General features: G+C 47.3%; 11 protein-coding genes across 11 annotated transcripts; 2 read left to right on the top strand and 9 right to left on the bottom strand.

Moving 5' to 3' along the window:
* Positions 1–2: 2 nt before the first annotated feature.
* F5147DRAFT_779275 (uncharacterized protein) lies at positions 3–4309 on the bottom strand (the record flags this gene model as incomplete). The annotated part of the gene is made up of 22 exons (XM_041442269.1): positions 3–147; positions 203–398; positions 622–744; positions 818–914; positions 962–1053; positions 1100–1162; positions 1216–1267; positions 1311–1344; positions 1393–1530; positions 1578–1644; positions 1697–1873; positions 1919–1982; positions 2037–2248; positions 2297–2432; positions 2489–2731; positions 2781–3063; positions 3122–3223; positions 3296–3326; positions 3380–3572; positions 3611–3745; positions 3817–3878; positions 3928–4309. The coding sequence occupies 22 exons, from the start codon at positions 4307–4309 to the stop codon at positions 3–5; spliced, it is 3027 nt and encodes a 1008-aa protein (XP_041287314.1).
* Positions 4310–4569: 260 nt separating this feature from the next.
* On the top strand, positions 4570–5972 carry F5147DRAFT_657369 (uncharacterized protein; the record flags this gene model as incomplete). Its single annotated transcript, XM_041434266.1, has 4 exons — positions 4570–4917; positions 4968–5061; positions 5097–5251; positions 5307–5972. 4 exons carry the CDS (start codon positions 4570–4572, stop codon positions 5970–5972), a joined length of 1263 nt encoding a protein of 420 aa, XP_041287313.1.
* Positions 5973–6191: 219 nt separating this feature from the next.
* F5147DRAFT_720633 (uncharacterized protein) lies at positions 6192–7200 on the bottom strand. Its single transcript, XM_041438824.1, has 6 exons — positions 7128–7200; positions 6992–7019; positions 6763–6941; positions 6659–6710; positions 6339–6613; positions 6192–6271 (listed from the first exon to the last, which is right to left on the bottom strand). Exons 3-5 carry the CDS (start codon positions 6873–6875, stop codon positions 6392–6394), a joined length of 387 nt encoding a protein of 128 aa, XP_041287312.1. The 5' UTR covers positions 6876–6941; positions 6992–7019; positions 7128–7200; the 3' UTR covers positions 6192–6271; positions 6339–6391.
* A 388-nt stretch (positions 7201–7588) lies between these two features.
* On the bottom strand, positions 7589–7819 carry F5147DRAFT_556273 (uncharacterized protein; the record flags this gene model as incomplete). The annotated part of the gene is made up of 1 exon (XM_041430513.1): positions 7589–7819. A coding segment is annotated over one exon (231 nt), but the record flags the coding sequence as incomplete, so codon positions are not given.
* Positions 7820–8013: 194 nt separating this feature from the next.
* Positions 8014–8731, bottom strand: F5147DRAFT_642477 (uncharacterized protein; the record flags this gene model as incomplete). The annotated part of the gene is made up of 3 exons (XM_041433093.1): positions 8476–8731; positions 8354–8419; positions 8014–8295 (listed from the first exon to the last, which is right to left on the bottom strand). Exons 1-3 carry the CDS (start codon positions 8632–8634, stop codon positions 8014–8016), a joined length of 507 nt encoding a protein of 168 aa, XP_041287310.1. The 5' UTR covers positions 8635–8731.
* A 3849-nt stretch (positions 8732–12580) lies between these two features.
* F5147DRAFT_840431 (major facilitator superfamily domain-containing protein) lies at positions 12581–14454 on the bottom strand (the record flags this gene model as incomplete). The annotated part of the gene is made up of 7 exons (XM_041444292.1): positions 14199–14454; positions 14080–14145; positions 13869–14009; positions 13682–13816; positions 13471–13630; positions 12890–13331; positions 12581–12837 (listed from the first exon to the last, which is right to left on the bottom strand). The coding sequence occupies exons 2-7, from the start codon at positions 14118–14120 to the stop codon at positions 12581–12583; spliced, it is 1176 nt and encodes a 391-aa protein (XP_041287309.1). The 5' UTR covers positions 14121–14145; positions 14199–14454.
* Positions 13903–15063, bottom strand: F5147DRAFT_840430 (uncharacterized protein; the record flags this gene model as incomplete). Its single annotated transcript, XM_041444291.1, has 5 exons — positions 13903–14028; positions 14080–14145; positions 14199–14402; positions 14812–14967; positions 15028–15063. The coding sequence occupies 3 exons, from the start codon at positions 15061–15063 to the stop codon at positions 14223–14225; spliced, it is 372 nt and encodes a 123-aa protein (XP_041287308.1). The 3' UTR covers positions 13903–14028; positions 14080–14145; positions 14199–14222.
* Positions 15064–19203: 4140 nt separating this feature from the next.
* On the bottom strand, positions 19204–19732 carry F5147DRAFT_557388 (uncharacterized protein; the record flags this gene model as incomplete). Its single annotated transcript, XM_041430525.1, has 3 exons — positions 19204–19368; positions 19425–19637; positions 19685–19732. Coding segments are annotated over 3 exons (426 nt in total), but the record flags the coding sequence as incomplete, so codon positions are not given.
* Positions 19733–20839: 1107 nt separating this feature from the next.
* F5147DRAFT_779267 (major facilitator superfamily domain-containing protein) lies at positions 20840–21490 on the bottom strand (the record flags this gene model as incomplete). The annotated part of the gene is made up of 4 exons (XM_041442268.1): positions 20840–20972; positions 21030–21190; positions 21249–21314; positions 21371–21490. The coding sequence occupies 4 exons, from the start codon at positions 21488–21490 to the stop codon at positions 20840–20842; spliced, it is 480 nt and encodes a 159-aa protein (XP_041287306.1).
* Positions 21491–24604: 3114 nt separating this feature from the next.
* Positions 24605–25155, bottom strand: F5147DRAFT_820911 (uncharacterized protein; the record flags this gene model as incomplete). Its single annotated transcript, XM_041443689.1, has 1 exon — positions 24605–25155. The coding sequence occupies exon 1, from the start codon at positions 24929–24931 to the stop codon at positions 24605–24607; it is 327 nt and encodes a 108-aa protein (XP_041287305.1). The 5' UTR covers positions 24932–25155.
* Positions 24874–27381, top strand: F5147DRAFT_820909 (coatomer beta C-terminal region-domain-containing protein; the record flags this gene model as incomplete). Its single annotated transcript, XM_041443688.1, has 12 exons — positions 24874–25219; positions 25274–25403; positions 25451–25599; positions 25658–26019; positions 26101–26192; positions 26242–26297; positions 26354–26444; positions 26490–26603; positions 26653–26740; positions 26794–26852; positions 26915–27061; positions 27244–27381. The coding sequence occupies exons 1-12, from the start codon at positions 25125–25127 to the stop codon at positions 27379–27381; spliced, it is 1521 nt and encodes a 506-aa protein (XP_041287304.1). The 5' UTR covers positions 24874–25124.
* Between the last annotated feature and the right edge of the window lie 91 nt (positions 27382–27472).

The following is a 27472-nucleotide window of genomic DNA, read 5'->3' as shown; positions in this document are numbered from 1 at the left end:
TTCTAAGCAAGGTTTGGGAAACTGTTCAAGCAATTGCTGAGAAGAATGAGGAACTCAGCTCCAGCCGCCATCAGCCAATGCTTGGTATCGGGAGTGATGATGTCAAGAACCGCTGCTTTTGTAGCCTTTGGATGTCCTGGAACGGAGCTGTGGATAGAATCCTCGTTAAAAACACGTTTTGAAGAAGCTTGGAAAGACTCACTTTGGCCGATAGATATTCGTGATGTGGAATCGCTTGAATCTTCGCAGGCCGGCTCGTGGAGCCAACTGAGCGAGAAGTACTAGCGCATTATTTGGCAACTTGCAAACCATTTCTTCGTGACGATCAATGAGGGTAGCATGATTCTGGCTCTCTTCAGGATTGGATAATGGTGGCAAAAGCGGAGGTTCCATGTCAACTGCGCCATGAAGTTGGAAGATGCGGCTGCGATTCGGTCCTCAACGATGTCGTTCTGGTAAGCGTGCTCGGGAATTTCAGCTTCGATGTCGTACAAATAGCTTCGAGCCTGATTTACAGGCTGGTTAAACAAGGCAGACAACGCGCCCTAGTGGTACGGAGAGTCCGGTTTAGCTGCCGCTTGCTCATAAGCGTCATTGATCTTCGTATGGATATTTACATACTCATCATCCGCAAAGCTCCCTTGAAATATTCATCCTCTACTCTGGGAGGGAGAGGAGAGCTCTGTGAGAGTTCCAGTGCAGTTGGGCGCTCGGCAGGGTCATGGTGAAGGAGCGCAGAAATAACTACAATGATTCAGTGCATTAGACTACTGTCAATCAATTTGAACCAACTTTGTTGAACAGTGAGGGTCCCAACCTCGAGGGAAGTATACCTCCGGCTTCCTTAGATCTTCGAGCACAGTCATACGCTCCACTCCTGTGGAGAAAGGAAAGTTCATCTTGAAGAAAGCAATCTAAGAAGAATCAGGCTATGTTCGATGGGTTCTCAAAGCTAGCTCACCCCCAAACGGTACATGTCGGCTTTGTTGTGATTGCGAGGTCCTCGTTTCCTAGACTGGACTTCGGGAGCGATGTACAACTTAGTTCCAACCTCTGTTCAGCGTCAGCGATAGCCATTGTTGAACAATGTGAGACAAACCCAGTGTTAGTTCAGGGTCTGAATGGACGACAGATGGTGATAGATCTGAGGGGTCAACAGCAGCTAAGCTTGACGTGGCCAAGCCAAAGTCTCCGACCGGTCCCGACGTCAAATACAGCACTCAAGACCACAAATAAAGTACGTGCCTTTTGCAGTCCCCTTTCCCATCTGAATGAAGAGTGAGCGTATCAGAACTAAGAGTAGTACATACCAATGAAGATATTCGTGAGTTTGATACGGTGAAGCTGGCACGACGTGAGAACAGACAGAAAATCGAGTGAAACTCCACATACAATACCCATGCTACCCATGTTTGGAGAGTAGGAGGTTTGGAGAGTAGGAGAAAGAGCCGCAGAAAAGCGAAATAAGCTCTAGCACAACAAAGCGTGACAGAACATGGGTTACCAGCTTGCACAGCTTCATTAGGATCACTATGCCTCATGACGTCTCTTCCATTGACCATTTACATGAAGATTACTCCAACACTGTGTATATCGCGTCCCCGAATGTATGATAGAATAGAATCAAGGACATCTTTAGATAACCTGCAATGGTCGTTCAGATGATGAACTAATGTACCATCCCCACATCACTTACCAAGGTGTAGGATGGATATATACTCTTCCTCGTTCACGTTTGATATGTCGTTACCAAACGGATTAGACTTATGGTAGTCCTTCAAGCATGCATGATAACCAACTTTTCCTATCCTGACCATCTTGGGGTGGGTTCTATTCTCTCTCGTAGCAAGATAAATGCAAGAAATGTCAAGACCTAGAATGATATGAATTGCTGTGTGGGTCAAGACACGGGTCGTACCTCTGTGAATTATATCTGCTGGATGGACCGCGTTCATGGCAGACAGAGTCTGACCAAGATATTCCTAGAAGAGTCAAAGCATTTCAATGCTGCGATAATGTTTAAGAGACTCCATGACAAACTGATGTCGATCTTCTCGAAGACGTTCACAATCCTCAAGAACGTCTTGCAATGTTAACACAGGGCTTTGTTGGGAGAGAATAGTCAAGCGCGGTGGAGCGCCAGAGTAAGAAAAGTTTATTTTGACAGCAAGAGTCATTAGAAGGTCTGGGTGCTGAATATTGATCGGCTTCTGGATCTCAGCTTCTGCTGCGAGTAACTTTTTCTTCCCTGGAGAAAATAAGTCAGCTGCCTTAGAATGAGGCGCGTCTATCTGACCTTGGGTAGTTGTGTAGTAGTCCGAGTTAAAGCCAATAGTATGAACCTCGAGTAGCAGCGTTGCGTTCACGTCGTCACACAACGGATCTGCAATGTATGTGATACCAAGACACTCTTCCTTGACGAGGTAAATATTCTAGACAATACAAATGTAAAATTAAGCTGACCTTTTCGCGGATGAAACATCTTGACCGCATTAAAATGTACTCCTCTGAAACCGATTTCGTTTGGAAAGGACTCTGTGAGGGTGTCTCCTGAAGAGGGAATTTCAGTAGCATCAGACTGCGCCCTTCGCCAAGCTGGCTTATACTGCATCTCCTTGGCAAGCATATGTCTCTGCGCATCAGCCTGAATCTGTTCTTGAAGTTCTTCAGCGCGTTGAGCTGCTAACTCGAACTCCCTTTCGGCCTCTTCCTCCTCTTGTCGCTTTCGTTCCTGATTCAGATCTCAATACATTTCAGTAAGACAATAATGGGGATAGTACCTTTTCCTCGTCCAAGGCACGCTTCGTCATCTCAGTGGAAAGAGAGCCGGAGGATTCAATGGCGGGATGGACATGATCAGCCAGCCACTCTTGAGCCGACGTGATGATCTGGTCGCAACAAAACACACCATAAGTGGCACGAACATAGCTTGGACTGTGGATATATGCGCACCTGAAAGGTGCATTGGCGCTCAATTCGAGTACATCAATGAGAGCTTCACGTTCATCATGGGAGCCGCTTTGAGGATGCGCATCTGACAATGGACCTTGCTCTTGAGGAATGCTTTGTAGGTGCATTGAGGCTCTGGACGCGTGCATTCAGATTTGTGCGGTAACGGTACTCGATGGTGGTGTAACTAGTCTTTAAGTGACTAATGACAACGGCGCTTGCAATCTGAGTGCTATGTGCGAATGATGCAGAGCCGAACGTAAGAGTAGTTGGACTAGGGAAAGGAGAGGAAGGCGTCGAAGACCAGAAGTAAGCCTGGCAGCCCCGCGTTTTTTTGGTGCTTTACCTTGCCTGCATAATAGCTCCAGAGAATGGGTCTGTGATATTCCGTGAATAAACAGCTAGCGATACAAATATAGACTACGCATACCTGAGGCGGAGCTAATCAGCATCATGACCGAAGAAACGGACTCAACGGATGAGATGCTCATCCTGGGTGATTTCTCATCTGCAGAACTGGAAGAAACTGAGGCAGAGCTAAGAGTGGGTAATGAGAAGGTGAACGGAAAAGAGAAAAGTAAACTCTGGTGCTGAACATGAAGGGAGTTCATGTCGAGCATAGTCTGCGGAGATGTGGCGTGACTCGGAGAGGGCAATGCACTCGAGTCGACGCCTGAGCAACGTAGAGGACGTAGACGGGAGGGGTCTCATATGCGACTTCTGCAGGCGGGGCTGGCATCTGTGTCCCAAGCGGTGGAGGCGAGCTCTCATAGCTGGCACTGCGAGGTGGTGGGATCTGCAGGTAAATGCATGAACTGAATGAAATATCCGAGCGAGTTGCGCGCGTGCCGTGCCGTTATAGCAAACTGTGATGTCCTCCAATGCCGCATTAACAAGATGACCAAAGATGTGACTCGGGTCTCTGCAGTCTTCACGGTTGTATCAATAAAATCTCCTCTTGCGATTGTGTCAACATACCTCCGCCTTTAGTCAATTCTCTGTTTCCTTTATTCCAGGGCTCCAACTGAGCGTAACCTCGTCGTTGAGATGAAGGATATGCGCCTGCATCAAAGTAGACACTGCCTTCGAATTCGTAGCCAGTTGAGCCATTCTTGATGATACCCCGAACGAATTCAACCACTTCCGGAACGTGTTCTGCAACACGGATGACGGTTTTTTGGTAACGGACACGAAGCTGCTCCCACCTCAGGCAGCAGTTCTCGGTACTATTAATATTATACTCTCGTGTCGCTGATGTCGGTTGATAGTGTTGGAACCATAGATCCAAAGGGTTGATAGAGGGCTGACTTCCGTTTTTGACTTTGCTTTGAAAGAATCTCGGTAGATAATGGCAGTTCATTGGAGACTTAGATGCGCATTCGCCAGGAGGAATGGCGCAAGGATAGATAAACGATGGTGATCGGAGGAGCTGAGGCAGAGAAAAGGCTGCATGTGCAAGTTGGTATGGGTTAGGGATGGTTTTAGGTGTCGACAGGTGCTTAGAGGTTCATTCCTGTAATGCTAATACGGTTAACAGTAACTGATATAGAGTCTTGCATTACGAGCATAAGTCACCAAAGTAAAAGTTCCCACGCGCATACATGCTCAATCAAACTAAAGATGTCTATCGGCACATACTCTTTAGCCAGTGGTCGGGACCCAGAATCATCCTATGCCAATTCCTCTACATATGAGATTAATGATCGCTCAACTCCAAGCCCAGGTCTCCAAGAAAGTAGCCACGACGAATATACCCCCACTCGTGTGTCTACCCGGGAATCCGCGTCTATCATCTTCACCACCCCTACACATCGCTCAGCTTCTGCAGGCCTCTCTTCAAAAACTCGTAAGGCACTCGAGAAGTTATATGACCACAACTATGGCGCCCGTCACTGTCTCGTAACATCGTCAGCGGCCTACCTGGTGACTGTAGCCCATGCCGTTCAACGTGCGAGCAAGTCTGATCTTGTGGGTAATTTCATTACCTATGAAATGTTCAATGTTAATAATTTCTTCAGTTGACACTCTATGAATATTGTCTTGGCTTAGATTCGAGATCATTCCATGTTGACAGCAGACGAAATATGTTCTATCGTATGACACATTTCTTGCGTGCGCTGTCACTTGACGCTGACATTAATCTGCAGTGTCACCCCACTTGCATAGTATATTTGATGCTGGTCACTGGTTTCTCCTGCCGGATACAGGCACACTAAGGAAAGTCCATGACTACGTGAAAGACGCTGTTGCATCAAGGGCAAACTCCCAGTCTAGTAAAGGCACGAAACATTTCTGGTTAGAGGTAGGCGCTTGTTCTGTGGTATCGCATGCCTGCAACAATATTTACTTTTCCACAGTGGAATCTCAACAATAAAACACCGTACACGTTCATACCATTGCCTGGCACAGGATGCCCACGCATCTCATGCGAAATTGGTGGTGGAGTTTGGGAAGATCACTCTTATCCTTACCAAGGCCTCCCATTGCTTGAGTGTCATATTGCACCTCCCTTTGCCATCATAAACGCAGGCCCCAAGTGCACAAGGGATCACATCAATCAGATCGTCTGCGAGTATTGTTCGCAACAGACGAGTGAGTTTCGGAAGGAACTTGAAGAACGGCTTACACTTTTGTGTAATACATGGGCCCTTTTCGAGGATGCGAAGAAAGATGCGAAGGTTTGGGAGGTAGAAAAGAGGGGTAAGAGGAAGAGGGACCGCGATGACGAGGACATAGAGAATCTTTCTCGAGGGAGCAAACGTACCACACGGTCGCAAGCACGCTCTGCGCACGATGGTACGCCGAAGTCTGATCTACCCAGTAATCAAGCAAGAGATAAGCCTTCACCACCGGGCGCTCGCAAACGCAAATTGTCTTCCAGTTTACGCGGAGCTGCTCTTACCGATGACGCAGTCTTTCACCTTGAAAAACGACAGAAGAGGGTCGACTTGCGCACACGAGTCCGGCGCTGGGTCACGGAGTCATCCCGAGCCTCATCACTAGACCCAGAGCCTTATGCCTGATCAATCTCATACTTGGTGTTGCGCATTATTGTTTTACCAGTCAAAGCCCTTGATGCGGGCGTTCATCTTCGTCAGAACCTGGACGAAGAGACGAGCAACAGACACTGACGAGGAACCAAAGAGCAAGACGGGCGGACAAAATTTATAATAAGCATCATTAACTTGCACGTACGTTGCTTACATGTAGCATCGTCTACGACAATTCATTTCCCCTCCGAACTCCCTCTTCTTATTTCCTGCTGCGCATTTGAAAGCACATCTGCAGGAGACAAGTTCTGAAGCTTGGAGAGCGGAAGAAACTTATGACTTTTGATCAGCGCGCCAGGAATCCTTTCTAACTGAAACTCGTGATTCATCATAACTTACAAGATAAACTCGTTACTTCTCTACACAACAACCTCCAACCTCCAGTATTCTTGTCAGCACTTGATGAAATTTCCAACGATCATACTCGGTATGCCCCACTTATCCCGCCTGATTGTGAATGAGAAGCAACAGTTTATGAAACCTTCCTCATTGGGAACATCCTCCTTTTTCGGCGATTGCGATTGCGACTGCGTATTGATGAGGAGTTTATAACGTAGCACGCAAGAAGTGAGCACGGCCTTTTGAGAAGAGTCAAAAGCAACATGGTCGTGTTTCTAACATATGTGATCAAGAAGCGAGTTACGACGGACTAGGCTCACCTCCCAGTAATTGACTGCCGACTCTTCTGCCATAAGCTCGTAGATACAAAGGAGACCCTACAACAGAAAGAATTAGCTCCTGCAGGCATTGATAGTCACATTGAGGCAGCTTACGTCTCGCATCATGTATCCATCGACGCCTGAGTTCTGAAAACTCACGGTTTCCTTTATAGATCTCACCCGTTCGGCGCCAGAGACATGACGCTGGGATACCCATAGCTGAGAAGACACGGTCGTAATCAAGAAGTAATCGCTCGAAGGAATCTTCTATGAATATGAGGTCCTTGTAACATGGTCAATTGCAAAATACATCAACAGGGACCTCAAACTTACAATATCACGTAGGGATTGCGCAACAGCTTAAGTATGATTAGCAACTTTCACAAGTATCATAAAGCCTCCTCGCTCACTCGGAACTTGGGCCGTAGCACGGACAACGGTTGCAAAATTTGCTGCTTCGATTGTCAAGAAAGATGAACAGGTGTCAAATCATTGTCTCAACACGAAGACGTTGACTCACTTGCGATCCATCCACCTTGACATAATCATACGGTTTGAGTGGACCTGCCTCGTATTTGCTCCGAATAACACGGTTCAGTCGTTCGTCACGAGTGCCTGACCCCTGATCTGCAGCAGTCAACAAAAACTTTTCTGTCTTGGTGGCAGATGGTAGAAGAGGAGGCGTGGGCTCTTCAGCGGCTGCCTCAGGAGAACGTGCTGGAGAATTGGATGTCGCTTCAGTAGCAGAGGTAGAATTTGAGATGTAAGGAGTGGTCTAATATTCTAAGGCAGGGAGTGTAGGTCATCTTCCGATGGCGCGCCACTCAAAATGATGGCGTACGGGCTTAACCGTTAGGTGTGCGGATGTGACTTCCGCGTGAAGGTCCAGTAGATACGCCCGAAGAGGAAAGGCCCATAGATAGTGAGCGCCGAGTGACGGTACCAGACGAACATGGATTGGACCGATTCTCCAAGCTCGACATTGTTGCTCTTATTGATGCAGCATGTATCCATCCACGCCCAGAAATACCCCGCATCACGAGCGGTTTTGCAGAACGACCGCAGTTTCATGATGCCACCAAGTCTCTTCAACTCACGCACATCTTTATTTTGGATGTGGTGCAGCAGCACCTCCGTCTCTTCCCACCTGTGTGATAGCAAAACGCAACGGAAGTGCATCGCCACCACCTCCTTGATGCGTTGCATCTGGAGATCCAAACGCTCCGTTATGGATGACAAAAGCTCTTTATACTCTGGACTTGTTTTGAAGGAGTTTAGCTGCGCTACTCGGTCGCACAGAATCCCCGTAGAGGTGTTGAGCAGACGAAGGGGGGCGTTGCTGAGTTCAATCCGAACTACTCTTCGAATAGCATCTTCTGCTCCCAATGGAGAGACGTACTGCCGACGCAGATCTGCAGAACAAGATAGGAATTGATGGTCACAGATACTATTCGACATTTAACTGGACATGCTGACCTGACCACCAGACCAAGGAAGGCCTTCGACAGCCCAAACGAAAACATCGAAATAATAACTGCTGACAGAGCTGTCAGTATTACAGGCTTCCGCCCGATGTGGTCGGATAGTTGACTCCAATGAAAGATGGTGAGGGTATGAGCTGCGTAGTATGATGATTGCTGGAGAGAGTAGTATCATGAACGAACGAAAGGGTAAAAACGATGGAGACATGCTTACAAGGATGCCTGCGTAGTGTCCAACCTGAGTTTCGTCCCCGTGAGTGACTCCGATGTCTCTGATGAGGTTGACAAAGTTCCAGTTGTGATAAGATATAAGTCCAGCGAAGGGAATATACTCACTTGAGGAATAAACGGCGCAAGGGTCCCAGAAGAAATAAAATCTGGCATCTCCAAGAGCAGTAGAATCCAAAATTGATCCCATGGAAGAGGTGTCTTGGCCGTTGGTTGCTCTGGTCGTTGCAGAAGATGTGTCTCCTCGTCATCCTGCTGGGCAATCATGGCGGTGCGAGAGAATGACTCGAATGAGAAATGCAGCTCATTATACCGCGTGAAGTCATTCCAATGAGGCGGTTGCTGACCGGCTTGTTGGCTGGCTAATCGATAAGGCCTGATGGCAGTCCACAGGAACCCATTGGTTAACTGACCTTAGGCTAGAAGGTCAGCGCCAGCACCCATGCGAAGTAGAGGAGACATAACAACAAAATGCCCAAATTGACGACATTGAACGATTTCAAGTAAGGACACGCTACGGACATAAATACAACATGAGGCACATTGCAATGATTGCATTACATAAGAGTCTGTTCGGCCACCAATATTTGCGCCAGTTTACGCAGGTTTAGAATCTATATTTTGCTTTCATAATCATAGGACCGTGCTGGTCACAGTGTGACCAACCTTATTAATCAATCAATACTAAGTAGTAGGCATGCCCGTTACCCGTCTACAATCTATCCATCATCGCAACTCTTACAGGATGTCTCGGGGCAGAAAAAGTGCCCGTGGTGGTGCAGAGCTAACGGAAGCGAGAGATTGGTGTGTGTGGACGGAAGCAGACGAAACCATCCTCATCCAGTATGTCACCACCAACCGCTCACAAGGTGGTGATGGTATGAACTTTGATCACACGTTTTGGGTTGCTGCTGCCGCTGAAATGGAAAAACACCCCTGCTCGGGTGCAAGCAAAACAGCGGTAGCATGTCAATCAAAATGGGGGCAGGTATGTACTACTACTATATCAGCCTTGGTACCCTCACTAATGATCGAGTTTCAGCTCCGTGGTACATTCAACGTCGTCGACAAAGTGGCCAACGCTTCCAGACTATCTTACAGCATGGAACATGGAGCTTCGATCACTCCAGAGTCCAAAAACATGTGGACCGACTTTGTGAAGGTAAAGTGATTTTAATTCACATCAAACTACTACGACAATGCTAATTACTATGAATCAATAGAAAAATCCAAAGGCCAAAGGCCTCCGGGACAAGGGTTGGAAGCACTATGAGGCGCTGAAAGGTCTCATACCTGTCAAGCCAGGTAACAACAACTCGTTCTTTGCCACCATCGCGACACCACCTCCCATCATTCCTTTGCCTTCTTCTAGCAGCGCAGTCACCCCCCTTTCCTTTGATGAGGTCCATATGATGGACCTTGGAGATGCGCTCGATGGGATCGAGTTCCCCGGCTCTATTTCAGGCGGCCAGCGCGCAACCCCCCTCACCCCAGAGAGCCTCCCTCCATTCGACGCTGCACAGCAACCCTCCCTTGAGTCGGTCCGTGTTAGTGCGCCATCATCAACAGCTTCTGGTAAACGGAAGCTGATTGATGATGATGAAAGTACGCTTGATATCGTTACCCGCCCCCCACATTCAACAAAATCGGGAGACTCGGCAAAGTCTGCACGCCTGACGATGCCTGTGGCCATCCAGCATATGGGGACTAATATTGGCGGTCTTAACACAACGTTAGAGCGCGCGGCCAATGCTCTTGAGGCCAACACCTCCAACACCTTGGCGCGATCAGTAGATCCCATCCCTTTGCGCAGGCAGAAGGCGGTGAAAAGTTGCAGAGTGAGGGTCTAGAGGACGTACAACTACTCAATATCTTGAATAAATTTCAGGCCGACATCGCTATCATTGATATTTATCTCACTATTGAGGTAGATAGTCTTCGGCGGTTGTTTTTAGAGCAGCATTCAAAGTAGTGTTACATGTATTCTTGTCGTGTCGTGTTCTCTTGTATTGTACTTGTAGTAGCAAAGCAATATCACTATTTCTATGGATCATAGTCATTGATAAGGGTCCGGTCTTGATCTGACAACAATGTCATCATTTGACGGAGATACTTTGGATCATAGTCATCGATGAGGGTCCGGTCTTAATCTGACAACAATGTCATCATTTGACGGAGATACTTTGGATCATAGTCATCGATGAGGGTCCGAACGGCTATGGTATTAACGCGACTACAGTACTAGTGGTTCTATGATTGCCTGCTCCCCCCTCTGAATCCTTTCCCTGTTGTAGGCCTCCCACATCTCACTAGCAATCTGGTCACGACGGAGGCTCGCACGAGTGCATGCGTGCTCAGTAGGAGGACCGTTAGCAAGGTTTCCAGTGTCAGTGAGAATGTGCGCATCTAACACATTACGATAGTCCATCATGTCGTTTGGATCGTGAACTCGAATAACGTTGTGCACGAGACACAAGGCAGGAGGAATGCGCGCTTGAATGTCCATTTTGTACTCTGGCGGGAGGAGAAGGATACGAAATCGGCGCTTGATGACACCAAAAATGCGCTCAACAGCATTTTGAAGCATTGCATGACGCAAATTGAAAAGTTCTTTGCGATTACAAGGCCTATGTAATGATGTGAACATAAGTATGAATGGTACTAGCAGAATGCATCATACAAAGTATTAGCACGACCCCACTCTGCAAGATGATAACGCACGCCCCGAAACGGGACCAGAAGCTCATCGCACGAGCCAAATCCAGCGTCCGCAAGATAATACTTTCCCTCAGGGATATTGAAATCGGTAGTACGAGCATCGTGATAGACACGAGCATCTGCAGCTGACCCCTCCCAACCGCTCAACATGTAGGTAAACGAAAGGTTGAATGAACATGCCGCGAGGCAGTTTTGAGAGAAGTTCCCCTTGCGATCCCGAGTGGCATGCCGATCTTCACCAAAAGGATGGCATGCGATGTGTGTACCGTCAATGGCTCCGATAGCGTCAACAAAGAACGGGAAGAACTTCGGGTTTTTCGTGATTTCGGGGGGAGGAGGGCTATCTACGTCGGGCAGGCGGACGTATGTCGTATATATCGGTGGCGAGGAGAATGTAAAAAGAACCCGTTTAAAATACCTGAAAGAACATAAGCTTGATACCAGGACAGCAACAATATACGTACTTTGATATTGTTTCATTGGACCGCTGAAAGTGTTCACCAAGATGGCGAATCGAGAGACCCGTGACAGATGCATAGAGAAATATAGCAAGCTGCTCTTCTAGCAGTACATGCCTGGAATCTCTGCATCCTGCTTGCCGAAGGAGATTGATGAGCACATAGAAAACGTGCTTGTGGACCCCTAGCTCGCATCTGATGCGTTCAGGGTGTCCAGTGAGAAGTTCGGTGACCCATGCAGTCCCCGACAAAGTGGAGGTATGATACGGCTCTTTGTCATAGTAGGTGTTTGAGTAAGCTTCAAGCGCGGTAGTTGTTGCGTTGAGGACTGTAATGACCGTGCGCATAGCATGCATGGCCATCTGCATGATGCATGCCAGATACTTCTTATCACTCTCCTCTGCATCGTTGTCCATATCCTCTGCCTCCACAAGGTCGTATTCGTCCTCATTAGCGTCCTCGTTGTAATCAGGATCAAGAGGCATTGTATTGATAGTAGGATAAGGCATACGGTAAGCGTTATCGGAGCGTGACATCTTGTTCAAGCTCCGACGATTAGCAAAGCCAGAACCAAATTCTAACTTGCGCAAATAATGGTGGCCGAACAGACTCTAAATACGTCGACCGTAAGTATGTGTAGTAGTAACCATCATGATGCCATTGCGCGCGTAACTATTTATGCCAATATGGAGGCGCCACAGGTCCAATGACTTATTCGTTTACTTGTGGTCTGCCTAGTCCGGCGAAACACAAGCTAACACAACGTTAACGGGGATTCGGGCTTATTAGATGAGAAGTCATTCCACGAAGTCAGCGGTCGCTGCTAGGTCGTCGATAAAGAGTACAGAACGAGCTCAAAGTTATAGGCTATGTAACTGCCGGGGTCAGAAACGTAGAAGTAAGCACCTCCTATTACGCACGTACGTTGCCCCGTGTACTTGCCTTCTCTAGGAACTTGCAAGGGTATAGGTTAGTAGAGTTTTATTAGTTCTGCCTCCTACACTAGATCATAACGTACACGGTCATTCGCAATAATATCATTGGGGATCTTCCCATACACTAGGATCACGGGGAAGCAATAGACCAGTACCTACAGCGAGAAATGCAATCACGATCAAAAAGTAGTATATCAACCACGGATCATGCCCTTGCTGCAATAAATAAGAGAAGACCAAAGCTGCAGACACTGGACCAACGATCCTTGCTACTGCAACAGCCACCTGGGCAATTCCATTGGTTGCTCTGATCGAGGCGCGATTGGGAGCAGCTGCTCTGATGAATAATGTCATGCAGGCTATGAGTTCTTCTCAGTTCAACAGAACACAGGAAGTGCTGGATTAACATACGGAAGCACATGATCAAGTTAATTTTCAGCATAAGCTGAATGGCAACACACAACCACACCGCCATGCCTATTCCATAGACTCGAGCCAGAGCCTTGGTCACTGGAAATAAAATGACCATGGGTATGCCGGAGCTAACGCCGGTGATGTGGATAGCTCTTGCACTGAAGCGATCATGTAAATGAGCGTAGAAAAATAGCTGAAACATGCCATGTGTGACACCTGATGCCGCAAGTAAAGCACCGATGCGTGGAGGGTCGAGGGAAAGACCACCGAGTTCAATCGGTGTGGCATAGAAAACAGGTAAGACCGAATTAAACCCCATCTGAAACAGGCCCATGGTGGCATAACTCGCTGTTGCGCTCAACATTTTCGAGGTTAGTAAAGCACGCAGCGAAAGCGGCTTTGGTTGAACCTCTGCAGGATTCACTTCCCCAGGATCAATCTAACACCACTCGATGGCTGGCAAGGCTTCGAGTATGAGAATCCTCCTTTAATGAGCTCCCAAAGCATTGTCCTGATAGAAATGCCCTTGTAACCACACTTAGTCTGATCCAGAGATGGATTTTCAGCATCGCGCTCACCTCTTTAAGACAGATATACGCCACTAGCCAAGTTATGAATATGAAAGATGCCGAGATAGAGCATGGCAGGAGATATGGGTAGGTTTTCAGGAGTTCTGATTGCCCGAAGATGCCAGGGAATCTGTCTGCTGGTCGGGAGAGCGATCCTCCAATGAGTGGTCTGATTGATTCTGTGAATCTCAGCGCGAGAGAAAATGTACTGCATGCTTACCCAACTGTGGTTCCAACCATCAACGGAATTGGCATATAACTGTATGCCTTGGGCATATTGGTTGTGTCAGTAATGTCCATCACCAAGGTCTTGATGACAGCATCGCCCAGATCAAATGCTCCACAGACAACACGACTATGGTCAAGTAATTGACGATCACAACTACTATTTAACTGAACACACTGACCTTACCAGCAGACCAAGGAATGACTTTGACAGCCCAAATGAAAACATCGAAATAATAATTGCTAATAAAGCTGTCAGTGTTACAGCTTCCGCCCGATGTGGTCGGACAGTTGACTCCAATGAAAGATAGTCAAGGTATGAGCTGCATAGTATGATGATTGCTCAAGAGAATATCAGCCACGAATGAAGGGGTAGAAATGATGAAGACTTACAAGGATACCGACATAGCGACCAACCTGGGATTCGTCTCCATGAGTGACTCCGATGTCTCTAATGAGCTTGACAAAGTCCCTGTGATCAGATATAAGTCCAGCGAAGGGAATATACTCACTTGAGGAATAAACAGCGCAAGGGTCTAAGAAGAAAGAAAATCTGGCATCTCTACGAGCAGTATAATCCAAGATTGATCCCAGGGTAGAGGTGTCTTGGCCTTTGGTTGCTCTAGTCGTTGCAGAAGAGGTGTCTCCTCGTCATCCTGCTGGGTAATCATGGTGGTACGAGGGAACAGCTCGAATGAGAAATGCAGCTCATTATACTACGTGAAGTCATTCCAATGAGGCGGTTGCTGACCGGTTTGTTGGCTGGCTGAACCTGATCGAGATCAATTGACTTGGATGATTATGTCACAGCACCCAGGTATAGCCGCCATGGCCAGGGGTTCCTAGAGGCTTAGCAGCCGGGGTCAGAAAACGTAAAAGTAAGCACCTCCTATTACGCACGTTGCCCCATATACTTCATTACGTTGTATGGGTAGCTACTCCACAAGTACTCACCCGGAAGGGCTAAACCTTACGCGCATGGTCTGCGCGTGCGAGACTAGAGACATAACAAAATGTAAGACCTGAATCAGCTAAATTAAATGTCTTTCAGTAGCAGAGCTAAACGTACTCGCTGCGTTACGTCTACGTGATGACTGTCCTTCTTTACACCCGACAACCGCCCACCATTGCTATCGTAGCACCGAGACACCAACCGAGCTCTGTGCCTTCAATACGCTTCCCAAGCTGCACCTCCCGATCATCACCAAACTCGTAGCCAAGGACCAGCAAGGCGTGCTGGAAAGTAAGATCAAGGCACCATCCCGGTCGACCTTCGAGTTCCTACATAATGTCAGGATATGCACCCCGGTTCTGTGACCAGCTGGTAGGTCCTGCACAGACCCGTTTAGCAAGCGTGGTGAATGTCGAAATTGGCATGGGAGGCTGGGGATGATCTGTTGAAGAATCTGCTAAAAGCAATGGGATGACCCGATCGTAGAAATACGAGAGAAGAAAAAATTTTCCGTTAGGAAAGGCGTCCAGGAGTGCTAGTGATGGCTGGTAAACACCATTGAAGGAGCAGGGTTTGAGTTCACAAACGCTAGTGCCACAAGCGATCGATAAATACGAAGGAGGTCAATAGAAACAAGTCATTCGCGATAATGTTATTGGGAATCTTCCCATACACTAAGACCACGGGGATGCAATAAAGCAGTACCTACAGCGAGAAGTACAATCGCAATGAAAAAGTAGTATATCAACCACGGATCATGCACTTGCTCTTATATGTTAGTATCAGCGTAAAGGTGAAGATCTCACGTGAGCAATGAAAATGACCATGATCTCTGGGTTTCGAGAATCTGGGGATTTGGCAGTAAGTCATGGCTACATACAAGGAAAATGGCGAATGAGGATCCTGGGATGTCCAGCGGGCCATTGTATAACAAAAAGCGACGTTAAACGATTGGACATCAGTTGCAACGCATATGTTGGAAAATTAGCCGTGTTGCGTCTGCGATGCAAGATCATCCCAAGGAACTTGCAAGGGTATTGGTTAGTAGAATTTTGTTAGTTCTGCCTCCTACACTAGATCATAATGTACACGGTCATTCGCGATAACACTATTGGAAATCTTCCCATATACTAGGATCACGGGGAAGCAATAAAGCAGTACCTATAGCGAGAAATGCAATTGCAGTCAAGAAGTAGTATACCGACCACGCATCATGCCCCTCCTGCAATGAGTAAGAGAAGACCGAAGCCGCAGACGCCGGGCCAACGATCCTTCCTACTGTGACAGCCACCTGGGCAATTCCATTGGTTGCTCCGATCGAGGTGCGATTGGGAGCAGCTGCTCTGATGAATGATATTATGCAGGCTATGAATTCTTCTCAGTTAACAAAACACAGGAAGTGCTGGATTGACATACGGAAGCACATGATCAAGTTAATTTTCAGCATAAGCTGAACAGCAACACACAGCCACACAGCCATGCCTATTCCATAGACTCGAGCCAGAGCATTGGTCGCCGGATATAAAATGACCATGGGTATGCTGGAGCTAACGCCGGTGATGTGGATAGCTCTTGCACTGAAGCGATCATGTAAACGAGCGTAGAAAGGTATCTGGAATATGCCTTGTATGATACTTGATGCTGCAAGTAAAGCACCGATGTGAGGAGGGTCAAGGGAAAGACCACCAAGTTCAATCGGTGTGGCATAGAAAACAGGTAAGACCGAACCAAACCCCATTTGAAACAGGCCTGTGGTGGCATAACTAGCTGTCACGCTCAACACTTTCGAGGTTAGCAAGGCGCGCAGTGGAAGCGGCTTTGATTGGACTTCTTTAGGACTCCCCGGATCAACTATGACGTTGCTCGACGGCTGGCGAGGCTTCGGGTATGATTGTCCGATGAATCCTCCTTTAATTAGCTCCCAGAGTGGTGTTTTGCCAGTGGTAGAAATGCTCTTGTAACCACACTTAGTGTGATCCAAAGATAGGCTTTCAGGCACTCACCTCTTTAAGACGGATATACGTGACTAGCCAAATTGTCGATTTAAAAAATGCTGAGATAGAGCACGGCAGGAGATATGGGTAGGTTTTCAGAAGTTCTGATCGCCCGAAGATATCAGGGAATCTGTCTGCTGGTCGGGAGAGTGATCCCCCAATGAGTGGTCTAGTAGATACTGTGAACCTCAGTGCGAGATAAAATGTACTGGATGCCTACCCAACTGTGGTTGTAGTGTTGTGCGGGCTGGGCTTGGGCCTGGGCTTGAGCGGGTATGGGCTTCCTAACATTTTGGCCCAGCCCTGACATCGGGCTTGGGCTTGGGCTGGGCTGGGCTTGGGCTGAAGCCCGGGCCTGAAATTGTAAAATAAGTGAACATGTCCTACAGTACAGATAGCATTGTGTGACAATGAAACATGGACTCGTAACATCATTCTAGACTCCCAGTCATACCATACTATCTTCACCAGAGTTCTCTGTACACCCATCAAGTAATTCATCCTCCTCATCTGCAGGATCTTCAGTCAATGACGAAGGTCCTGACTCGCGGAAGACCAGGTCATGACGAAGAAGGCATTTCATTACCTGTAGTGCCTCTACAACATCACCTTTGAGACGGTTGCGGCGCTTTGTAATTGTTAGCGCAGCTGAAGAAAATGCACGCTCGCTCGAGACCGATGAGGCCATGATTCCTAAGAAGTCGCGAGCAATAGCCGTCCAAACTGGCCCATACCTCGTTGCATTTAACTTTCAATAGATTCAGTATCTTCATTGAGTGAATTCGTCAAAGAATACATACCCCCCACCACTGAACAATGGTTTGGTTTTCGGCAAGCTGGTCAAACATATTCACATAGTAGTTGAAGTCTTGTAGCCAAGGTTTCCGTGGGTCAATTGACGATGCTGATGCCTGTGATGGAGCTGAAATGTCATCGTCGTCATCTTCCGTGTCATTGTCACTAAGTTCCCGCAGAAGCCGAGTAACTTTGCTGCCAGATCCACGACCTTTCCTTATGGGAGCATGGTGCTCAGCGTCACCGTGAATGTGCACATAATACTTCTGAAACTGATCATATGGTGTCAAATAATTGTCACAATGATAATTTAAAAACTTACAATATGTTCTGCATTCTCGCGAGCCTCGTGTTGCAGACCCTCGTCCCAATACTTCTTGAAGTGGTTCATCTTCTCATTCGGATCAAGTACTGTTCATCAATTCAATCAGACATTACTGGGTAGGACTAAAAACAATAAGTTATAACTCACACATCGCTATGATATAAGCATCGGAGCCACCAGTCTTCTCATAGTAAACCGTGATCTTGTCTATTGCAGCTTGAAGGGGTCGTTTGAAGTGGCCGTACTTCAGTCTTGCAAGTCTCGAATTCCATGCTTTATGTAGTGCTTCTAGTGCTGGAATGGCAAGGTGTAGACTCGGGTGTCGGTCAGATGAAAAGGCTTGTTGCGCGTGATCTGCGTGCTTTAAATAAGATGTGAATATCACACCGGAAAAGCAAGCCAGATGATGAGAAATGAGAATACATACAGCGAGGAGATCGAGAAACAGTTTGACGCCATCCCATTCATCATTCCGTAGCTCTAACTCGCCAATCTTCTTCCGCTTGTCCAAGTTCGGCTCCTTCAGGCCCATTTCATAGATAAAGGTATTGATATACTGTATGCCACACGTTATAGGATTAAATATGGCACTGCTAACATTACTTACCTGTCGTTGTGTTTCTGCGCGCTCTAGCATCGTAAATGTTGATGACCATCGAACAGGCATATCGAGTAGCAGCTGAAGGGGGCGTTCAACACCCTCTCGGATCTGGATGTCCTTAAAAAGTTGTTTCCGTTGTGCTGATGATCGTTCCTGTTCATTCAGTTTAGTTAGTAGTTATGAATCAATCAAATTATATATACCTTCACAGAGATTGCTCGAATGAGCCCAACTTCGTCTCGATCACGCCCCATAGTACTCGGCACATGCTCTTCGGGGCTTGCAGGGTTATAGTATTTTGATTTCGTATGAGTCTTGATGAGTGCCTGTGTTGCGAGATTGATAACGTGGGCAAGACACCTGGGCAAAGCATCAAACTAATACACCCTAGATTAATTGATGGACTACATACCGGATGCGGCGTCCCTTCGCATCAAATTCCTTCCCCGTCTTCTTCATAATCTGTTCCGAGAATTCATCCATCATTGAGTCGTTATTTGTTGCGTTATCGCAGGTAATGTGTCCAATCTAAACATGATATGAGAACATGAGGACTCTCAACAGAATTAAACCCTACCTTGTGTGAGATGTCGAGTCGATCAACAATCTTGAAAAGGACCTGACCGAGGCGTTGTCCGTTATGGGAGTTATTGAGGACTGTAAAGCCGAATAGTGCACTTTCAAGCTCCCATACGCCGGGTGATAGCTCTTCGATCCAGTGGCCAGAGACGGCAAAGTACCCATCAATATTGGAGGCTTGCCATGCGTCGCACGTATTGCTAACCTCGCCTTTCACAGCGTTACTCTGGAAATAGTGATCACAATGTATATATATATTAAATAAAAGCATGAAGCCTACATTCAGCCGTTCACGAAGGTGTTTCATCTGTTTTTGAAACATAGCAATGATCTCGGCCCGCGTTACTTTACGATCTGGAATTTTGACGCCATTTGTGGCCCTCGAGGCCATGTCAACCAATTTATGGAAGTTAGGATGGTCGAGTGCTTGTATTGGCTAATTGCTGTGGCTCAGACAACATGTTCGAAGTATGCATAAGTTAAATGACGGACCTGATCTGTGGCAATGAGCCACTCAGTTGCTGCCTCTCGGAACAGCTTATCGGAGTATGGCAAGATACGTTCAGCTTTCGGACGCTCATGTAGATGGTTGTCGAGACCAGTTTGACTTGCACTGGCCTTTAGCGTGTCATTTCTGCGCTTAGCAATGGCTTTCGGAAGCATTGAATCAAACGAATTTTCGCCCGCCCATTTGTTATATGTAAGCTAGAATGTACATTGAGCAATTTTACACACTCAAATATACTACACACCTCATGATCCTTTTCGAGGTGACGGCGACAGGTTGATAAGTCCTTCACAAATCGTTTACGCGGACCTTTTTGGCTAGTATGGGTGGTGGTGTATCAGTAGTGACGCGATGCTACCATCAAAGTTGATTCAGACTTACGAGCATAGCTTACAGTCACGGTAAGTGCGAGGCTTTCCATCAATACCATTTTCAGAGTACTTGGCACTGAAAAATTTATCAACATCTTGACCTCTATTCTCGTGCCTCGGCTTGTCATTGCCATTTGAAAGGCTCGTGACGTCGATATCAGCAAGGAAGCCACTGTCATCAACTGCATCTGCATATTTTTTGGTTGCATGAGTGAGTTACAGTAATGAGGTTTGAAATCGCACCTTTGTTTTTCTTCTTTGGTGCCTTTGTAGTGGTAGACAATGAAGGACCGCCAGAGCCAGTGTGTTCCGAGTCTGATTCAGACAAGATGGTAGTACTAGCTGCATTTCGAGACTTCTTCTCTGCACAAAGTGAGGTTGAGTGACATACATGGATAAGTATTTGTAAACCAACATACTCTTTGGCCTTTTCGGAGCCATCGAGCTGTCATTGTCGTCTTCACCACTGGAAGAGTGGTAGCTCAAATCGGCCTCAGATACATCTCGAGATCTTTTGATGCCAGGTGGTAGAACGTGAGAAGTTTCTGCCGCTGCGGGAGGTAGTGGTAGACATTGCTGGTATTGCTCAGATGCACGCTTGGCATCCTCGGCTCGTTTGAGGGCAACAGCTTCAGAGTGTGCACTGATTTTGGGAGTAGCGGTGTTAGACGCATCGGTTAATTTCTTCGAGGGAGCAGGTGCGCGTTTAGAACGCAATGGTGGCTCTTGGTCAGTTTGATTTGTTGCCGGCATATTTCTGACTGCAATGGGTTTGTATGGTCCGAGTCAATGGAAGGTTTCTGCATTTGAAATACGTATATTAACTGTATAGATGCTGTCGCAATACTGTCGGCACGAACCGAGAAAGTAAGTTACAGGCCCGGGCCTGAGCCCTGGGTATGGGCCTGCAGATGTTGTGGGCCCAGCCCATGGCCCTCGTCAGCCCACTCATAGGGCTGGGCTGGGCTGGGCTTCTATAGGGCTGGGCCATGTGGGCCTGCGGGCCTGAGCCCTGGCCCTGCACATCACTATGTGGTTGCGATCATCACCGGAATTGGCATATAACTGTATGCCTTGGGCATATTGGTTGTGTCAGTGATGTCCATCAGCATGCTCTTGATCATACTATCGCTCGGATCAAATGCTCCACAGACAACACGACTGTGGTCAAGTAATTAACGATCACAACTACTATTTGATATTTAACTGAAGACTGACCTTACCACCAGACCAAAGAATGTCTTCGACAGCCCAAATGAAAACATCGAAATAACAATTGCTGATAGAGCTGTCAGTATTACAGGCTTCCTCCCCATGTGGTCAGACAGTTGGCTCCAATGAAAAATGGTTAGGCCATGAGCTGCATAGTACGATGATTGCTGGAGAGAATAGTATCATGAACGGAGGAAAGGACAAAAATGATGAAGACATGCTTACAAGGATGCCGACATAGCGACCAACCTGGGATTCATCTCCGTGAGTGACTCCGATGTCTCTAATGAGCTTGACAAAGTTCCAGTTGTGATCAGATATAAGTCCAACGAAGGGAATATACTCACTTGAGGAATAAACGGGGCAAGGGTCCCAGAAAAAAGAAAATCTGGCATCTCCAAGAGCAGTAGAATCCAAAATTGATCCCATGGAAGAGGTGTCTCCTCATCATCCTGCTGGGCAATCATGGTGGTACGAGAGAACGGCTCGAATGAGAAATGCAGCTCATTATACTACGTGAAGTCATTCCAATGAAGTGGTTGCTGACCGGCTTGTTGGCTGGCTGATCAAGATCAATCGACTACCCTATTACCGCCTGTGAGAAGGCACGTGCAGCATCGGGCGTCCATGCAAGTGACGAGTTCAATAATTTGTGACCCTCGAAGGATGGGGCCATGTGACGTGTTTCCTGGTGCCTGAATTGTAAATTTGAATATTTTGGTCGATGGTGAATTAGTGTGGGGGGCAAAACTACTTGGGGTCAGTTTTGCCGGTTGCAACCGGCAAAACTGGCAAAACTGGTTGTTTTGCCAGGTGGCGAAACTCTAGGCTATATATGTGTATGACATTCCTAATGAAGACATCAATCATCGAAATCAAAGGCATTTTCCTCCAGCACTTCAACTTCGTTAATGTTCCAAACTTCTTCAGTCTGTGGCAGGATGTCATCTGTGTCACAAGGTTTGGTCAAGAGCGGAGCCCACACAAAAGTACTTCAAGATCCTGTGCACTCTCAACAGCAATGCCAACCTCTCAAGTGTGTAGGCTATGTGATCAGAGAATGTGCGCTCTACTTTGCCTGCATGACTCTGGAATTGAGAGAATCATCACAGTAAAGGCCTTGAGTATGTGAATTTCATGTAGGGCTGCAGGTTATCAGAAAGTGTTTTCGCTATCATTATATCCCAGTCATTTCAGCACTTTGCAACTTGAATGCCAAGTGTAACCTTGAGTTCTAGGCGCTCGAAATTGTCCATATTCATCAATGATGCAAGTGGGTGTCCTCCACCATGGAACATATTGCTTTAGGGATGATGTTCTATTGAATTTTAAGGTATATTTTATCAGATTTAAGTTACATCTCTGCGAGTTTTGCCAAGTTGTGCCACCCCTGTTTTGCATGAGTTTTGCCGATCACCGGGCACAACCGGTCTGGCACAACCAGTTGGCAAAACTCGGCTGTTTTGCCAACAACACTATGGTGAATACCGTACGCAGTTGACAAATTGACACTTAATCGGATCTCCTTGTATAACTCGCAGGTTTTGGTATTCCACAGTTTCGTCGTTTTTTCGTAATATGAACCAGTGGCCAGCACTGTTCCATTGGAGTGGTGATTGTAATGAACTCCGACATTTTGCTGGATATTGACGGTATGGAATACGGACGAGGGTAAACTTTGGAGAGATTATGTCTTTCTTCAAGCTGCAGAGGGTGTATGGTGCGTTTTATGGTGCTTCACAGCTTGCCTCATTTCAATAGATGATCTAAGGCTGTTTGTGCCCACGCCTCCATCACCGTAATGCACCCACCCTATTGTCATACCCGCTGTCCTCGACGGTATGCACATCTGCAGTGCATACATGCGTCCGACTCTTGTCTTCGCAACTTCCAGAATGTATCCCATCGCATCAAGTCGAGCAGTCCGTGCTTTCCAGCGCTCGAATCTGAGTGTCTATCCTGCATGAATACCGTTGTTTTTCGTATCTAGCAGATACTCCAGCTTATCAACATGTTACTCCTTCGAACGCACGTATATAGCTTACTGCAATATCACTTCTCCATCCAACAGACTCCCAAGGTCCTTGTGTGCACAAGATGCAACCATATTTCGTGGTACAGCCTCGGAATCTCCTCACCATCGCCAGTGTTAATGGCTGCATCTCGCTGCGATGCCCCTCCATATTTTTCAACACAACACCTGTCTTCAAATCCCACGACCGAAGCGTCTTATCATACGAGCTTGTCATCATACGTTATCTATCCGGAAAACCTGCGACTGCGGTTGCACCGCTCTCATGATCTTCAACGACCCAACGGAGTGCGGTATTTGAAACGAGCTTCGACATCTTACTGGATGCTGACGATGTGGTGCACGGCCGACGTAGATTTTGGAGGGATTGTGGGTGTCTTTCTTTAGGCTGCAGAGGTGCGTATATCGTGCGTTTCTATATTGCTTCACCCCATTGACTTGCCTTGTGTTTCCTTAGACACCCTAGTAAGACATGGACCCCATTCATCTCCTCAGGTGAATATGATCCCATAATACAGGAACCACGATGGAATCCATTGACTTGGAAGCAGGTCGGTGATGTCATCCATGCCACCATCTGATTGCTTCCGCATCTCACGAGGCAGCTGTCAGGTTGGCGAACCGTCGCTACCCTCCCGCACTCTGTTTTGACGACTTAATATTGTCCACGAAAGACATATCTTCAGCTGAGCTTATGAGCTTTTGATGAGATGGTCTTAGAGAGTGGCCTCTACAAAAGGGCACTCTGCTGGAGGGTACTTCACAAGTGCCGCTATCAAAGGTACTTTTCTGTATGTACTTTGCCGCTGACTCCCGACCCCCTCGTCATCTCATCTCACGAAAGGCCGGGTTGCAGAAGGGCGCTTGAGAGAATAAGGTGAAATCAACGTAAGTTAGCATTGATTTCCTTCTTCGTCTTCCTCCACATCAACACCTAAAGCATGCAAATCCTCGCTACAGAGGTTGGAAGAACTCTTTGGGTTACATACGGAAAGCTGTGGCGACGTCAGTTGGATATGTCCAGGCGCTTGCATTGACATCTTCAAGATGCTTATGATAACAGCCTCATGTCCTGGGCGTCTCGAGGCAAGTTAATTCAGTATTAGATTCCTCTACCAAGCCCACCTCAGCTTCTAGTAAAACGGGGCTTTTTATCCCAAGCTCCATGCCCGTCTGACCATTCAAAGATCACGGAGAAGGTATACACCCTGTCGCAGTTTTGAAGATAGGCGTCGTGTTGAAGAAGATTGAAGGGCCCTCGTATACCATACATACTTCAGAGCGAGATGTGCTGGCTTTCCTTCCTCGACCAAGACGGTTCGTATAAATCGGCTCGCACTGATAATTTCATGCTACTACGAATCAGGCGCAATGATGGGTGTGCCGTATCGTCAGCGTCCCAATTCCCCATACTTGCTGTCTATCTTGAAAGTCAAATGGCGCGTAAGGAAGGTCTACCAGTTCAGGGATAGGAAATCCTCGATCACGCATTAATTATCTATTACCATTGCCAGTACATCTTACCAAAAAATGGCTCCTTCATTCTATTTCACAGTGATGTGCGAGTCGTCAATGCTTCCTGTATCTTCGCCTCCTCCTGCGCCCATGATGGACGGGTGATCCTGTATGCATCTCCAACCTGGGCATATGAGATGTCTCCCAAACACGCGATGGGCTTAAACTTTGCGAGGTCGATGACACCTTTGTCTGTGAGCACATCTTTGCGGGCGTGGATGTACTTGACGTGCGCGAGGATGAGCGTGCCGGTGTGGTCGCCTGTGACTGGGTGAATGATATCTAATGATTTGTAGAGCTGTTGAGAGGTGACGTTGTCAGCGAACGAGCGGGCTTGGCGTGAAATGAAATTACCTCGCATTCCATGCTAAAAGCGCTTTCCTTGATGCGGGCGGCTTTTATTTGCACCTGAGCACGTCGTTAGCGCATGTATCATATCATGAACATGCACGTGTACGCATTTCTCTTTTGTCATACCGCTGAGAGTCCACTCGTCGAAGCCGGGAGGAGCGTTTATAGCAGTTGCATTTGCATTCTCGACGAATACCTCGCTGATGATGTTCACGGTGAATCCTTGGCCGTTCTATGCCATATGTATTGCCAGTCTACAGGCCTACAAACGCACAAACAGAAAGATAGTCCAATCAAGGTACGAACAGTGATCAATCACTACCTGAAAACATCTACTGAGTCATTATATCAGCACCGACATGGACGTCCGAAGGAAAGCTAGGAGCATCGTATTCAGCATGACCTCGAGTCAAAACATTGAGGATGTTGTTCTCTTCCTTAAGAGGCAGCTACAGCGGGCACAGGAGCGTGAATTCCAGAAGGTTGGTCTCACAGTCCTGTATGTTACCATGGACTAATCCTGGGACAGGCCCCAGAGTACAGACAGCTTCTGATCCAGCTGATCCACGCATTAGCGGTCAAGTTTTCAGAGGTAGCTGCCAGCGTTGTCCACGCACTGATGCAATTCCTCGGAGACTTGAACAATCCCTCAGTGCTGGACGTCGTTGCCTTCATCTGGTTTGTTTTCCCCCTCCTAGTGCCCACATCCTGTTTCACTAACACACCCACAGTGAAGTGGTAGAGAAGTTCCCACACCTCCGGCAGTCCATATGCGACAAGCTCACTCAGAGATCAAATCTGGCAAAGCTTTCCGCGGCGTCCTCTGGATTCTGGGCGAGTATGTCGAAAGTCTGTCAGACATCCAAGCCACATTCCAGGACATCTGCAAAGTGTTTGGTGAGATCCCGATTTTTGCGAGCGAGCAGCGGTTATTGGATGAGGCTGGTGGAGAGGAGGATAAGAAGGAGGATAAGGTTGAGGGGAGTGGGCGGCCAAATGTGCTTGCTGACGGGACATATGCGACGGTGACGGCATACACCAGCGCCGACTCAGCAAGATTAGAGGTTGTCAAGGCTGCGTCCAAGCCGCCATTGAGAGGTGCGTGGCGTGCCCATTCATCTGTTCAGAACTCTTAATGATATGATTTCAACCCTCATATTGGGAGTCGAGTTTTCACAGGTTCAGTATTCGCCTCGGCATTGATGAAGCTGGCGTTGCAGTTTGATGACCTTACAGATGATTGGTTAAAGGCCAACGCTCTCCGTGCTGAGGTACGTACTACTGTTAATGTTTCTATGGCATTCACTGACGCCTACTCAGTTCATGTTGATCATGATGTCCATTATCCATGTCGGGCCAGTCGAATTTTACCCACGGTACCAATCAACGAAGATTCCAACGAGTCCATTCCTAATTGTATACACACCCTAAGCGAGTTCCAGGAAAAGTCCATTGTCCACGATATCTTCTTGAAAGACACGAAAGCAGCATACTCCAAGATGCTCGTTGCTCAGGAGGTGCACGTACTTAGTTAACTTCAAGTCGTGATGTTACTGATGAGTGGACAGAAAAAGGCAGCGGAGAAGAAAGAGTCGGAAAGCACGAAGAAACATGTCGTGCAAGTCGATGACTTGCTTACTTTCAGGCAGTTCTTGAAGAAATCGGCAGATGATCTCATCGATGTAAGCTTTTTTTATTGGTTGATTAAACGCCACTCATGTTGTTGTACAGTACTTTGAGGACCTGGGCAAGGCAACGGGGGCTGCTGAAGTCCAGGAAGACTTCATATACAACCTCGGTCGCATACCCCAGCTCACAGGTATGTCTTGTCGTGCCACGATCATCTCATGCTTCAGTACTCATCACTTCTAGGTTTTTCGGACCCCACATATGTGGAGGCATACGTCAAAATGCATGGATTCGATATTATGGTTGGTATGTATACTTCCTTGGATGAGCTATTTTATCGGTGACACTCATTTACGGTACTCAGACGTGCTTTCTGGTCAACCAGGCGCCTAATACGCTACAGAATATTTGTCTTGATATCCCAATACTCGGTGACCTCAAACTGGTTGAACGACCTGCTGTATATACCATAGCGCCCCGCGGTTTCCAGAGTATCAAGGCCACAATTAAGGTAAGAGCCCAAGATACTCCTCCGCTCACCCTGCTACAATGCTGGTGGAGTGGCCGCGTATTATGTTAATCACCACAGAGACTCGGAGGGTCGTGAAATCGTACCGAAGCCATTTGGGGTCAATCATATCAGAAAGACCCCTCAAAGAATGCCTCGCTGTAGAGCTTGATCTGCTCACTCAGCCTGTAGTGAGCAGCAAGGTAGACGTATTGCAGTCGATTCTCCCGGGTGACTCGGACATTGCTGCCGCCGTCTGGGATGAGGTCCACAGCTTTGGCGACTCCAAACTCTGCCGTTATCCCGCATCAGAAAAACTATAATCCGAGCGCACATTAGGAATAAGCAACTTCAGTTGTTTCTGCAATCCACCAACGTTCATAGCGTATGAGCATCAGGTTATACAACAGATTT

The sequence above is a fragment of the Suillus discolor genome (genome assembly GCF_016758755.1).
Source record: "Suillus discolor strain FC423 chromosome Unknown F5147scaffold_83, whole genome shotgun sequence".
NCBI classification, from domain to species: Eukaryota; Fungi; Basidiomycota; class Agaricomycetes; order Boletales; family Suillaceae; genus Suillus; species Suillus discolor.
This window is presented reverse-complemented; position numbering and strand designations above follow the sequence as displayed.

What these genes read in the sequence shown, in the direction of transcription:
- F5147DRAFT_720633 (XM_041438824.1), bottom strand. Translation starts at nt 6,875, where the DNA reads ATGGGTATCCCAGCGTCATGTCTCTGGCGCCGAACGGGTGAGATCTAT. An exon ending in GATGCGAGACGTAAGCTGCC is followed by an intron (nt 6,711 to 6,762) that starts TCAATGTGACTA and finishes GTTGTAGGGTCT; the next exon opens with CCTTTGTATCTACGAGCTTA. An exon ending in CGGCAGTCAATTACTGGGAG is followed by an intron (nt 6,614 to 6,658) that starts GTGAGCCTAGTC and finishes CACATATGTTAG; the next exon opens with AAACACGACCATGTTGCTTT.